The sequence below is a fragment of the Nannobrachium achirus genome (genome assembly GCF_963921795.1).
Source record: "Nannobrachium achirus genome assembly, chromosome: 24".
NCBI classification, from domain to species: Eukaryota; Metazoa; Chordata; class Actinopteri; order Myctophiformes; family Myctophidae; genus Nannobrachium; species Nannobrachium achirus.
Window position 1 is genome coordinate 30,050,193 of NC_137831.1, and position 15,244 is coordinate 30,065,436.

Below are 15,244 nucleotides of genomic sequence, written 5' to 3' on the forward strand. Positions count from 1 at the left end.
CACCGACCAAGACAGTAGGCTATAGTATATATATATATTACATGGGTTCGGAACGCTGCATGGTTTCTCATGCAAAATGCTCTGCATCGTGGCTGCGAGCCGCGCAACCACCTCTTCCTTCTTTAATCCGTTGCTCCGCCTTCAACAGCTCTGTAATATTGGTGCGCCCTTCTTTCCTGCCCCCGTTGATTAACCCATTAAGACCTGGAACGCATCTCTGTCACTTTAGATGTTAACACATTTTAAACATTATTTTATACTAGCTATCAGGCCTGGAATGTCTTCATTTTAGGGGCAAGGCCACTTGGCCTTTGGTGTTGTCCATTTTTGGAGCGGTGAAAGCGCTCCCAATAGACAGGTATGTCCGTGGGTATGTGGGTGGGTGGCTGGCTGGCTGGCTGGCTGGCCGTGTCCGTCCGTAGCCTGGCAATACCTTGAGTGGCCACACACAACACACTAGTTAAAGGAGGGGCGCTGTTTTGTGCAGGCCAGGCACACTCACCACTCACTCACAGGCACAGTTTACACTCACTCACTCACTCGCATAGGGTACAGCTGCTCAAATTCACCGCTCCACTTCGAACCGAGGTTCGATTTTTTGAGGGCACAAAGGCCAAATGCCAGGGCAGGAAAGCCATCAAATAAAACAAGATTTTAGTCCACTGAAAGAATTTGTTGAATTTAAGGGTTAGGGATTTCAGAATCTCAACAAAAGACACTGGTGTCTGCGTGACAAGAAAGAGACACTGGTGTCTACTGTCTACATATTGACAAGAAAGAGACAGAGGAGAAAGTGGTACAGTCAGCTGGGGCATTAAGGCCACTGTGGCCTCAGGTCATGCCATTGGTTTGAGGGGCACAAGGCCAAACTGAGAGGCAACGGCGGCCATGGCCTCCATGAAATGCCTGCCCTGCTAGCTATTCAAAAATAGCAGATCTACAAGCTCATAGCTCTCTCTCTCTCTCCGGCAGATAACAAGGACTACGACGCCTACCTGTCCTACACCAAGGTGGACCCGGACCAGTGGAGCCAGGAGAGCAGAGAGGAGGAGCGCTTCGCACTGGAGATCCTCCCCGATGTCCTGGAGAAGCACTATGGGTATAAACTCTTCATTCCAGACAGGGACTTGATCCCGACCGGAAGTAAGCCCCGATCCTCTCTCGCATGGCCATCTTAAAAAAAAAAAAAAAAAAAAGTGTCCGATGTGTTTTTGTCGCTGGCTCGTTGGTGTTGTCGTGGAGTTGGTCCCGTCCGTCGGCAGTGGTGGGAAAAGTAGGCCTACTCAAATGTTTTACTTAAGTAAACGTAGCAATGCCACAATATGAAGATACTCTGTTGCAATTTAAAAGAGGCCTGTGCTCAAAATGTTACTTGAGTTAAAGTACAAAGGTAGTGGCGTCAAAGTGCCAAAAGCAACATACTAAAATGTTTGAAAATAGGAGATCTACAAGCTCACAGCGCAAGATCGTCTATTTTCAAATATCCTACGTATAAAATAGGGCTGAACTGGTTCATGTATGTTTTATAATATAATAATTTATATCTGCAAAGTGCGAGTCACTAACTAAAAGTTTCAAATAATTGTAGTGGAGTAACAGTAGGCCTACAATAGAAGTAAAAGTATTGCAAATTGGAAATACTTCAGTAGTCAAAGTACCTCACAATTGTACAGTACTTGAGTAAATGTACTTAGCTACTTTACACCACTGTCCGTCGGTGGTTGTGGCTTTTGTCTGTCTGGCTGGCTGGCTGTGGTGACGTGCTGCATTTTTTGTGTCTTGTCATGTATCTCAGTGGTTCTCCAAGGTAAACATTTTGTTGCTTTTTCATCCCCTTTTCCCCCGCTGCTTAAGTCGTTATGCCAATTGATTGATCCCCGCACACATTCATGTGTCGTCGTCACTGCCGTTTGACCGCACTGACCCGCCTGTGCCAGTGAGGAGCCCCCACCGGGAGGACATACTGTATAGCCTTCGTCCTACTCCTCCCGCACAACACTCCCTGCTGACTAGGTGCCGCCCCCAGCTCTTATACACTATAGGAGTGCGTGCAGTGACAACCCCGGCCTCCCTCCCCCAAACACGGGCCAAAATGGAGCCTTTTTTACGGTCCGGTTGGTTCCATTTCTGTACTGTCACTGCTACAGACTTGAGAGGGTCAATTTGGAACCCCCTCGAGGAACCCTGTGAGTCCCCGGACCCCACTTTGAGAACCACTGTTGTGACTGAGCCCCCCCCCCCTAGATGGAACCGAGATCCGTTGATTCCAAATAAACAAATGGTTTGTTTGGGTGCATGTATCAAGGATGGACCGTTCAGCTGTATATCTAGAGCTCTTATCAACCACAAGAACTACATGAACCGTGGCTGTGGCATCTTATCTCAATTGATCTCCAAAAAATATCATCATTTTGAACAAACTCACAACTTGGCTTGTAGATCAGCTATTTTCTAAAATGTTGTCTCTTACTTATTTGGCCATTTGGTCAATGTTTGACCAATCTTTTTTCAAGTATAGTTTGTTGATTGTTTTTGATACAGTAATGGTCCTTTTTCATTTCATTTTTAGTTTTAGGTATTCAAAAAAGAAAAGAAAAAAAAATCACTTTCATCACTGTCATCTGGGGACTCGCCCCGCAAATCACGTGGGGACCCCACTGGGGGTCCTGTACCACAGTTTGAGAACGCCTGTCTTATCTAACATAATTATTTGTGTTTCCGTGCACTATGACAGTAGCGCATGTGGGGACTGTTTCAGATAAGGCTTTGACAGTTTCAGATAAGCTTCTGTGGAAGCTAAATCGGGCCATGCTCAGGAGAATACTGGAGTTCTTGGAACCCCAGAATTCAGAACTTTAAAAATGTTTTCAAAAATTGCAAATAAATAGCTTATCTACAAGCTCCACAGCATGTTTATGAACTACCTTGGTAGAATGGGAAACAAACAAAACTTCACAGGTACTGGAAAGTTTCAGGTTATGGAAGGTTCTAGGTTATACTTCTTTGGTCGAAAAGAGACACATTTTAAATGTACCAGCATGCATAGTAACAAGAGAACACATCAGGTTCGTCCAGGTTTATATTTTGTTTCCCACATTTTTTTTTTTTTAATTATTATTATTTCAAGTTGTAAGGGTCTTTGGAGCGCCCTTTGGAGCGAAAAAGTACTTGCATTTGTTATTTAAGTAAAAGTATCAATACTGCAATATAGAAATACTCTGTTACAAGTAAAGTCTGGAATTCAAATTGTACTTGAGTAAAAGTACAAAAGTATTGGTATCAAAATGTACTTAAAGTAGAAAGTAGGCCTACTCATTATGTAGAATGTTGCATTTAGAGTATTCAAAATATATAACAAAAACTTTTGAAAATAGCAGATCTGCAAGCTCACGTGGCATGGTAGATCGGCTATTATCAAATGGCCTCAATGTAAATATTGCTGAAGTTGTTAATGTATGTTTTGTAATAATAATTAAAATTGAATTGAACCACGGCATTACTCCTGAAAAAATATCGAATGTCTGAACGAAAAACACATCTGAGCGACAAGTCTGTGATCGATAACATGGTCACAATGAAACCCTTGTACAGTAAATAACATCAGTGTGTCATTCATACTGAAGAGTCACACCAGCGCAACTTAAAAATAAACCACAGTATGTCTCTCATTCTGTTTAATTGCGCACTGATTAACGATTCCGAGCAGGCAGGCCTGTCGGAAAGTACAAATTAACTGTTTGAAAGACGAGTAATAATAGATGATGTAGAAATTAACAATGATGACTCACCTTTCCAGTCTGGCTCTGTGGGCTTGGGGGAGTTGTTTTGTTGCTCTTTAACTGATGATAAACTATTGTGGCCCATAACAAATCATCCATAAAGTCTATTCTTTTAAATAGAAGCCATACATATGTACTCCGCTATGTAACAGTCAGTGGGAGATTTAATTAGCTGTCTTAGGGGTAATTAGTAGAATTCAAGCCTGTTATTATGTGGGCCTGATCTGGCTCCATGATACACTTTTAACTGCATGAAGCCCTTTGTTACCATTCCTACTTGTGTAAGTCAGAGAGCTCTTGATGCATGGACATGAATGCATGTTTTACGCACACAGTATTACTGTCTCCAACAGGCTGAAGGCATGGTAGAGGCTATGTGTTGCACTGTCCGTCCGTGCGTTTGTGTGTGTGTCCGTCCGTCCATGACCAGCTAACCTCTGGTACCGTTGGGCCGTTCGCAGCGAAACAGGTGCACACACACACTCTCTGGATGTCAGAGCAGAACATCTGCCCTCAGTTTCTCAGAACGGCCTTTTTATATTACCCCTATCCACCTGTTTCCGCGAGAATTTACCGTAGCATTATCTGTGGGACACTTCCGGAGAACAGCTGACATACAAGCTCACGTCGCGTCGCAGATGCAACCGTTGTGAGCTTGTAGATCACACTCGGCTGCGGCGCCGGAAGCTGCCACACACCTTCTGCACAATGCATGATGGGACGTTGTAAACTTCTGGATAGATTTTGTCCAAACATCATGCAAATCGGTACACATTCTCTATAGTCATGTGATCGAGATGGATATGTCCGATTCTTCATATTCCATCAACATTGCTGGCCCACAATAGCCTACCTGACCTGGCGGAGACCTGTGCTCCTAGGAGCACTTTTTTTCTAGTTTCTAATGGAGCGACCTTTGGCGCACACTGTACTCGTCTTTGATGAACTCATCAAATCTTTGTTAGATGAGTTTAACATGTTGCGTTCCTGCTATTTTGCCTTGTTGAGTTGTTACCTTCCTGCATCTACCCGGCATCCCGTGCATCCTGCCATAATACTAATTGTTAATTGTTAATTCTCTGTGGCATTGTGTTTCAAGGTTTTAACCACATCAACCCTTGGGGCCGACCTACAAGCTTGTGTTGGTGACACGCCGCAAGCTTGTAGAGATTAGGTGTAGAGCATAGCAGTGGCGACCATTTTGTTTACCGGACTGAACGGGCTGAACGAATGGGCTTTCGATCTGTGGAACCAGAGAGGTTCCACAGATCGAAAGCCCATTCATTCAGCCCATAGAGAGTTCAGAAAATATTTATTTGTAAGCCACTGCTATGCTCTATAGAAGGGAAAAAGGGGGCAATGAATTAGGGGTTAAGTGGCTAATATTGAATCCTTTGCTCTGATGTGTGTGTGTGGGGGGGAGAGGCTGTGGTAATAAGGGACATAAATGGTATAAAAAAAGCCAAGGCTGAACTGTGTATGCCAGTGTCATTTGAGGGCCAGCTGTGTGACGCATCGAGACGCGTTGACGTTGCAACTGAATCACTCGCCGTAAATCTATTAGCATGCGGAGAGTAGAGCTACAGTAAACCCTAATCCATAGCTATAGATAGACACAGTTTGGCTGTTGCCATTTTCAGAGTCGCGCCAACAATCCAGAGCGCACACGCTCCACATGTTGTTGCTAAGTAACTTAAGATTCCGTGTCGGCTGATACTAAAGGGGAACTAAACCCTATAATGTGTATAAAGCATTATATAGATGCGGCGCTGGTGGAAAAAGTAGGCTACTCACATTTTTTACGGTGTAAGGTGTATTCAGTTTTAATGAAAGTGGCCGGGGGTCATCTTGTCCCTTACTGGCCTTACAGCGTGGAAATTTTACGTTTTTTATAGATTTTTTACACCATTATAATGTCCTCCACTCTAAAAACTGCTGGGTCAAAAACAACTCAACTTGGGTCATTTTTGATCCAACTCACGGGTCAAATAGGGACCAATGCCAGGTTTGGTTATTTTAACTCAAGAAATTTGGTTATGAATATTGACCCATAAATTGGGTCAAATAAATAACCAAATTATTTGTTTAAAATGACCCAAGATTGTAGTCAATATGACCCAAGTTTTGGGGTTGAGTGGGCTAAATGAATACAACCTACATATGCATGGTCTTTAGAATGACAATGTCAATATTATCTGTCATTAACATAACATCAGAAATGTTTCAGGGTTTCTTCTCAGATGATTTGTTCGAAGATTGGTAATATCAACATAAAAGTGCATACAATATATTATGCAACAATGTTGATAATACTATAGTCAGAATAGTTTAGAGAAGATACACAAAAATAATCTCAGAATTACTATGAGTTCTTCTTTTTCAGACAAGCTGTTGGGGAGGGAGCTCAACCCTAAGCTAGCAGCCAAGCACTTACGGTTAGGGTTTAGGCTCAAATATTGACAAATCAAATTCAGACATATGACAGACAGCTTGCCGAGACAGACACATGGATATGACATATTTAGCATTTTTAGCTCCCAACAGCTTAGAAAATGTCTCTGGAAACCTAGAAAAATGCTTTTCCCAGCATGCTTTGCAAACAGGTTTATGGTGCCTGTCCCCTGATTGGCCCAAAGCTAGACAACTGACCCAAGTATAGGGGTTACCACTAACCCCAAAAACGGGTCACCCCCAGATAAATATTACCTAACTCGAACAACCCTGGAATTGGGTCAAAATAATATCCCAATAACTCAAGGAAGGGTTGTGGCTCTGAGAAATGACCCAGAAATGTGACCTAACACAAATGACCCATGATTTGGTTCAAGAAATGACCCATGAGTTTTTAGTGTGTCGTTTTGATCATTAGACCCAATCACTGAATATCGGTAGGCCTACGTCTCCAGCTTCAGGATATGTATGATACTGATTTACTACAAGACTGTGGCATTTTATGAGTTCAGTAGTTTACAATCTAGGCATTTAGCAGACGTTCTTAATTCAGAGCGACTGTGGTTCTCAAAACCTTTATTTTGACCATCATAACTAAACATCATAACATAACTACGGCCATACTCTACCCTGATTGGTCGAGGACTGGCTGGCCACCTATGAAAACCGAATATAGCTATGCGCGCAACACGGGCCATGGTGAAAGTCCTTATATGGTCAGCACACATTCTAGTGAGGAGAATGGATGGAAAATGTACCAATTATATTTTTATTTGAATGAAATACAATCACTGAATATACCTAATATCAATAGCCTACTCTGTTACAGGTATAATTCCGGTATTAAAGATACAGTTGAATACAAGTACAAAAGTATTTGCATCAAAATATGCTTAAAGTGCCAAGAGTAAAAGTACTCATTATGGAGAAGGTCCCATTTCACAACTTTTCAAATGTATAGAAATCCTTTGAAAATAGCATATCTACTCGCGTTGCAAAGTGACACGTTTGCTTGTAGATCGGCTATTTTCAAATTGCCAAAGTATAGCTATATACAGGTCTGAAGCTGTTTTGTAAAAAATCAATCAAAATCTACAAAGTAACTACAGTAGTAAGGCAAGTTTGGAGTAAAATCTAGTGGAGTAAAAAGTAGGCTTTAATATTTGCCTCTGAGAGGTAGTGGAGGAGAAGTAATTATTGAAAATTGGAAATACTCCACTAAAGTAAAAAGAAATACCTCAAAATTGCACTTAAAGGAGTAGTTCACCCCCAAAATGACTTTTTTTTCTCTATTGATTAGTCACGCCATGGAGACTAGAGTTCAATAATATTTTTAGTTTTTTGTCGCATTTCCAAAGACAAAAATGTGATAACAATAAATGTACCCCCATTCGTTCCTGATGGGGACCCATTTCGAAACGGGTCCCCATCCGGAATCAATGGGGGTAAATTTACTCAAATCAAATTTTTGTCTTAGGAATGTGACAGAAAACAAAAAATATTATTGAACTCTACTCTCCATGGCATGAGTAATCAATAGAAAAAAAGTAATTTTGGGGGTGAACTACTCCTTTAAGTACAGTACTTGAGTAAATGTACTTAGTAACTTTACACCACCGCCACTGGGGTACACGTCAATGCCGGACACATTCTATGTAGGACAGCTTAGCTTGCCATAACCCCACGGCAAGAAATATGCCCGAGTTGTACATAAAAGTACTAGGGGTGGGACGATTCACTTACCTCCCGTTTCGATACGATCTCGATACTTAGGGTGCATATTCAATTTATATTGCGATTCTTAATTATATTGCGATTCTGCAATTCAACAAAGCAAATATTACAATTTATTGCGATTTCATTACAACATTTATTTGCTTTTTATATACTAGAACATTTAATAATACACTACAATGCAGCCGGATAACGTCAGTCTGAGACTAGAATGTTGTTCTGTTTATAACCAATGTTTCGGAACAACGCTGAGAACTATTTACAATCAATTTAGACATTTGACAGACACCATCAGAGTGTCAGATGCAATAAGCAAGGACAGCACAATACATCAACATCAATACATACAATGCATAGAAATAGCCGTCTAAAAAACGTAGGTAGACCAAGAACCTATTCAATAAAATCAAAAACCATCAGTGAATCAGAGATGTAGGCTATACCACATGGGGCTGTTAAGTATGACATCATTTTGTAGGCAGAGGAGAATTTCTGCCCCCAGTTTCCGTGAATCTTTTTACTATTTTTACTATTTACACATTTTTCTTCTCTTTGTTGTTGAAAGGAAAGTGTTAGAATTATACTTTAGTCGTTATTTTTGTCTCGGATCTGTTGAAATAGCGAGGGACAGAAAATGCTCTGGGGGCAGAGTTCTCCTCTGCCTACAAAATGATGTCACGGCTTAAAAGCCCAATAGGGACAGACTTCCCTCCCTATTGTGTGAGCAGTGTGACGTTTTCAAATGTGTTCAAAAACTGGCTCATATGATCTGTTGTCTCTGTCGCTCTATTGTAATATCTGATGTTTATTTACGGCTGTTTGGCTTTTTTATACTGTATACCGTATGTCCCATATTAAAGTGGAATAAACTGGACGATGCAAATGCAAGAAACACAGTTTCTGTGGGCGCTGCAGGGGGCGTGTTCTCTCCTCCGCGTCATCAGTGCCCACACCCTAGGTGGGGTTGGTAAAAGGGCCTTTCTGTGTGGAGTTTGCATGTTCTCCCTGTGTCTCCTTGGGTAGGTACCCTTACAAAAAACATGCAGTAATCCTGGTCTCTATTCTGCCTCCCCCTGGCCAGCCGGGGTGCCTGATGGAGGGGAAAGGAACTGGTTGGAATAACGTGTTCCTTCCACGCGCTACGTCCAACCAGGGAAATTCCACCCTGTCAGGTGAAAAGAAACGACTTGGACTCCACATGCATAGAAGGAAGCATGAGGCCAGTCTGTTGTCTCCCCAGGTTGGCAGAGGGAGTGCAGCGCCCAGGATTACATTAGATAAAGTAATTGACACCAGGTGAAAAATGGGTTACAAAAATCGTGGGATAAAGATTTTGAAAGAAAAAAGAAACACAGTTTATATCACAGTGACACCCTCCCCTCCCCCTTTTGCTGAAACTATTGTGCTAATAATGCCTTCTTTGATCATACTTTGAATGTAAATATCCCATGTTCAGGTTTCACCAATGATCATTTCCAGGATGACACCAGACTACTTAGAGGTACCCAGACGTTTAACCGTTGTGTTGTCAAACCCCATACCAGCATGTATTTCTGTTATTTCTATTAAAGTCATCATACATGTACATTTTGTGTCACAGTTGTTTGTTTTTCACCTTTCCTTTTCTTCTGGAAAGTTAAGTTTGTTTGTTTTTAGATGTATTTATTGTATTATTATTATTTCATTTATATATATATATATATATATAAAGATCTGGTCAATGGTCATTTATATTGACCAGATTTGTAGAGGGCACAGTTGAGTTAATACAGTAATTTCCGTGTGGCAGACATATTTTATAGTTTTTGCCCAAAAAGCAGGGCTGTACTGGGACGTAACTTCGGCCGTGGCATCTTGGCCCATACCGGCCCACCACAACCGGCGCAAACCAATCGTAGATTGGGTTACTAGGTCGGTATTCAGATGATAGACAAGCCAGTGGGCCAATGCCAGAGATGTGGGCCGGTGTTACTGAAGGATTGGCTCTCTCCACTTAGTGGCCGCCCAGCCGAAAAAATAACTAATAAATAGCCAAGGTATATAATAGGGCTAAAGTGGTTAATGTATGTTTTATAATATTACAATTTATATCTGCAAAGTAAAGTAAAGTTTTCAAATAATTGTAGTGAAAGTGAAGCAGAATGTGTGCAAGTCTTTTATAAATGGCAAAAAAGTATCACGGCTCAATGATAGTAGGCTATCTTGTTTAACTTAATGCGCAGGAGTCAAGATACTTAGTCCTAGGTATTAAAACAATAAAACTCTCTGAAAAAGAGAAGAAAAAGAAAGTTGCAGTGGAGAATGAGCCGCACCTTGGGGGCAGAACGTGGTGAAATGCTGAGTAAGGTCCAATTACTAAACAGAAAATGAGATAGACTTGTCATGTTGAAATGAAGGGGGAATTCAGATGCGAGTTTACTCTAATCACGTCTCTCTCTCTCTCTCCCGATTCACTAAGCCCCCAGGCCAATAAGCCAGCCTACGTCCTGAAAGAACGAGGCCATTCGAGTTCACTGTGAGATGCAGAGAATGTGGGGGGAGAGTGGGTCAGAATGTGGACTGTGCGAGGGAATGTTGCTAGCTAGTTAGCTAGAAGATTAGCCCACAAGTGGGCCGTGAGAATCCCAAATTATTGTCAACAACAAAGAAATTCTATTGATTTATACATAGATCTGATATTGGTTTAGATTACATACATTAAAGACAAGATACATTAAATTAATATATGAATATGTGAATATGTCATATATTGAGAATTTGTTTTAAATTGGCACTGTGAATTAAGAAAGAAATATGTTTCATGTATTTAAGTATTGGTTTGTTTGTTTGTTAGTTTGTTTTTGTAATCATTTTACCTCACCAAATGGCCCCCTGGTGCCCCCTGGTGGGCCCCTTGTTTAAAAGGCTGTGAGCTACACTACACTAGTGTGCGTGTGTGCGTGCGTGTGCATGCGCATACGTGTACTGTGCGCACAGTCCCAAATGCGCACTGACAAAGGGTCATGAGCTTGGATTGGAAAGAGAAGCTCAGTTAATCCTGTCTGTCCACCTGCTCTGGAGCGGGCCGTCTGTCTTTGTCTCCGGCAGGAGGCTAAAAGCAGCCATTAGCTTCCTCCACCTCCCTCCTGACACTCGGCGGACAGGCCTTGGAGAGACTGCTAAACAGTGCCGCAGGAAGTGCTAAGATTTGTTACCGAAGAAACAAGCAGCAGCACCACGATGTAGAAACACTCGGTTTAATTATAGTCCTGTATTCAAGGGGTTTACATGAGTGGAAGTGTTGGCATCAAAATAGAGGCTAAAGTACCAGAAGTTGCTATACTCATTACAGAATGTCCCAGGTTTTCAAAATCTTTCAAATAAATTTAGTATAAATTGGTTAATATATAGGGGTGTGACAATAGTAACTGCATCGAAATATCGTTTTTAACTTGAAATGAAAACAGCTAAAATCGAATCGTATCGTTTGATATTGTATCGCATCGAATCGGCAGTGCAAAGAATTGGTTGTATCGATACTACCTACTTATGCATTGTATTTAGCATTTTTAAGAAGAAAACATGAAAAGGAAGGGTTTAATTACTTTTCCATTCCATATAGCTACTGTAGACTGGTCTATCGATAAATGTGTGTAATCTCTGTGTTCATGTCAAGGTGTGGATTTGTCAATATACAATGTCCATGTATTTGGCAGATAATCACAGTATTTACTTATTTGTATCCATAATAATACATGTTTCCCTTAAAAACCTGCACTATCCACACCTTTCACACAGATTTAATGTCTTTGCTAAATAGTTACTGTATCGATTTTAAATCATTGAATCGAATCGTATCGTATCTCCATGAATGAACCAATATTGTCCATGTATCGTATCGTCAACCATGTATCGAATCGCTATTAAAATGTATTGTTACACCCCATGTTTCGTGATCTATAAAGTACTGTGTAACTAAAGTTGTCAAATAATAGTAGTGGTGTCAAAAGTACAATATTTGCCTCTGAGATGTAGTGGAGTAGAGGAAAATAGCGAAAAAGTACAAGTACCTCAAATATTTTCTTAAGGCCAGTCCACACAAAGGCAACAACTCCTTGCAACCATTATCCCCAATGGCAGTTCCAAGGAGTTGCATTGGTGTCGACTGACCATAAAACTATTTTGTTGCGAGGAGATGCTACTAGTTGCATTTTGTGTGGTCTGGCCTTGTACAGTGCTTGAGCAAATGTAATACTTTCCACAGACTAGAAAATCCCATCTACCGTCCACCGCTACCAGCGCTAGTCATTAAGGGATGCGTGCGCTATATTGACAGTGAGTGTTCGCTTACATTTGAAGGGCCGTGTGTAGACACACACTTTAGCAAGCTAAGTGCTAAGCACACAAGAGCGTTTGCTTAAAGGCTGAAGGTCTGCTTGCTACGTATACAGAGACGTCACGCCTCCACTTTCTCATGTCCGCTGATGCACGCGCTCCCTCTGATGATTTGAATTATCTAAAAAAACCTGTTAGCCTATTAAAAACACATTAATGTGAACGGAGGGGCATTTTAAGAATCAATGTGAATGAAAAGCTTTTACAGATAAGACCCAAGGTCACCATTTATGCAGTTCAGTTCATTGTGTATTTTTCTCTCGCTGTCTTTTTTTTCTCCTCTTTTTTTTTTCCCATTCATTATCTCTGTTCAACATTTTCAGTGGCCATCAGCTGTAGGCTATGTACCTCAATCAATGTTTCTGAGGGGGAATAAAAAGGTTATAAAACTTTGAGACATTTTTATTGAAGAGGCAGTTGACCCATTTTCAACCATATCTTTATATAATTGGTCCTCACTAATGACTTAATCGGTGGTCATTTAAAAAAAGACTTCAAACTTTCAAGAACAAAGGCTTCTTTTTTGGCAAGAGATAGCCTAGGAATCCCCCATCGATGATGTCATTGGTAGGCCGGCTTCGGAAGTCGTAACTGTACACAGCCCACCTCTTATACCCGGAGCGAGTACAGAGAAATGGCGTCGTCTTATTATGAGCAACAATACTGAGGACTAATGGGCTATATGCACAGTAGCCCTATTGGAGAGAAATTGGGTCTCTTCTCACTTCCTTCAAAGGTGTTACCAGTGATACTAATGAAGGCTCTGTTCCATTTCATGTAGCACAGTGGTTCTCAAATATTTTATTTCAAGGACCTCCATCACTCTGAGAGTATACAAATGAAACCAAATGGACCCTTACGGGTATGTTTGGTTCCATTTGCAACTCTCAGAGTTACACACCTTTTATAAGGGGTTATTTGGAACACCCAAGGAACCATATGGGTCCCTGGACCACACTTTGAGACCCACTGGTGTAGCAGAGTGTTTCCAATGAGCCAACATGCACAATATCAGCACCCTGACCGTGTTTGAACAGAATGGAACTGCTAGAGCCTTCCATTAGGTATTGGTAACACCTGTGAAGGAAGTGAGAAGAGACCCAACTTCACTTCTCTCCAATATGGATGCTGGGCATATCGCCTATTATATGAATAAGAGGTTGAAAATGAGTGGAGTGCTCCTTTAACTGAACGCCAAATGCCTTCAGTCCGTGCTTCTCAAAGTGTGGGCCAGGGACCCTTAAGAGGGTCCAAACAGACCCTTACAGCTCTGTAATTCTTTATTCCTGACTCTGTGTGTCTGTCGTGTGCAGCCTACATCCTGACTCTGTGGGCTCTATTTTGATTGTCTTAAGTACCTGCTCTTATGCCTTAACGTAAGACCTGGATGTGTGGCAAATGCTGTTTGGCTGTTTTGAGTGGCCAAACAGCATTTGCCACGCCTCTACGCCTCAAGTTAAGGCATAAGAGCTGGTACTTAAGACAATCAAAATGGAGCCCTGTGTGTCTGTGTTGTGTGCAGCCTACGCCCTGACTCTGTGTGTCTGTGTTGTTTGCAGCCTACATCGAGGACGTGGCGCGCTGCGTGGACCAGAGCAAGCGGCTCATCATCGTGATGACGCCCAACTACGTGGTGCGGCGGGGCTGGAGCATCTTTGAGCTGGAGACGCGGCTGCGCAACATGCTGGTGACCGGCGAGATCAAGGTCATCCTGATCGAGTGCGCCGAGCTGCGCGGCATCATGAACTACCAGGAGGTGGAGGCGCTCAAGCACACCATCAAGACGCTGACGGTCATCAAGTGGCGCGGCCCGCCCAGCAACCGGCTCGCCTCCAAGTTCTGGAAGCAGCTGCAGTACGAGATGCCCTTCAAGCGCCCCGTGGAGCCCCTGACCATCTCCCACGAGCAGGTGCTGGACGTGAGCGAGCACGCGGCGGCGGGCCCCTTCGGCGAGCTGCAGACCGTGTCGGCCATCTCCATGGCGGCCGCCACCTCCACCGCCATGGCGGCGGCGCACCCGGACCTGCGGCCGGCGTCCTTCCACAACTCGTGCCACGCCGGCGCCGCCCAGCTGCGGCAGCAGAAACACTACTACCGGAGCTACGACTACGACCTGCCGCCGCCGACGGCCACGGCCCCCGCCGCCGCCCCGCAGCCCCCCCCACACCACCACCACCACCACCACCACGTCCACGCCGGGACCCTGCCGTCGTCGCTGGCCTCGCTCGGCAGCGGCCAGCACACCTACTGCAACATCCCCATGACGCTGCTCAACGGCCAGCGGCCGCAGGCCAACAAGTCGCCGCGCCAGCAGAGCCTGGAGGAGGCGCACACCGCCAACAACAACGCCATGCTGCCGCTGCTGCCCAGGGAGACCAGTATATCCAGTGTCATCTGGTGACGGGGGGGGACGCCAATAGGCAGAGTGCTCTGAACCCCGCGGCTCTCAAAACCTTTCACATTTCGAGGGAAGCAAAGGCAGCGTCCGACGTCTCATTACTCCGACTACGTGGCTACGCGTGCGGTTAGCGTTACGGTTAGAGATAGGGTTAGTAAAGGGGAGATTCGGACGAACGCAACGTCGGAGTAATGCGTGTCGGAATAACGCTACGCACCCCAGTTTGGTAGGTATTAGGCCAACAGGACCGCCCACCCCGTAACTCTGAGAGCGCGCCGACGGAACCGAACGGATCGGTTTCCGTTTCTACGCACTCCCGAGTTACCGACCTGCAAGGGTCCATGTGGTTCCTGACTATCAATAATTCTTCTGGGGGGACCTTCCTGTAACCTCCTCAAGGACCCCTGTAGGGGGTCCCCGGCCCACACTTTGAGAAGCGCCGGTCTAAACACGTTCGTTCCATCACACAGGGATCTATATACGATGTCCATCACAGGGAAAGACTCAT

The 15,244-nt window shown here is 43.4% G+C and overlaps 1 protein-coding gene across 1 annotated transcript in view; it reads left to right on the forward strand.

Moving 5' to 3' along the window:
- The window catches only part of LOC308279970 (interleukin-1 receptor accessory protein-like 1), a gene marked incomplete at both ends in the record, with an annotated part of 729,472 nt that extends 714,733 nt beyond the window's left edge, over nt 1-14,739 (forward strand). Inside the window, 3 exons of the mRNA XM_080720201.1 lie at nt 973-1,143; nt 9,421-9,465; nt 13,898-14,739. Of these exons, the coding sequence (XP_080576327.1) occupies nt 973-1,143; nt 9,421-9,465; nt 13,898-14,739 (1,058 nt within the window). The remainder of the gene's footprint in view (nt 1-972; nt 1,144-9,420; nt 9,466-13,897) is intronic.
- Between the last annotated feature and the right edge of the window lie 505 nt (nt 14,740-15,244).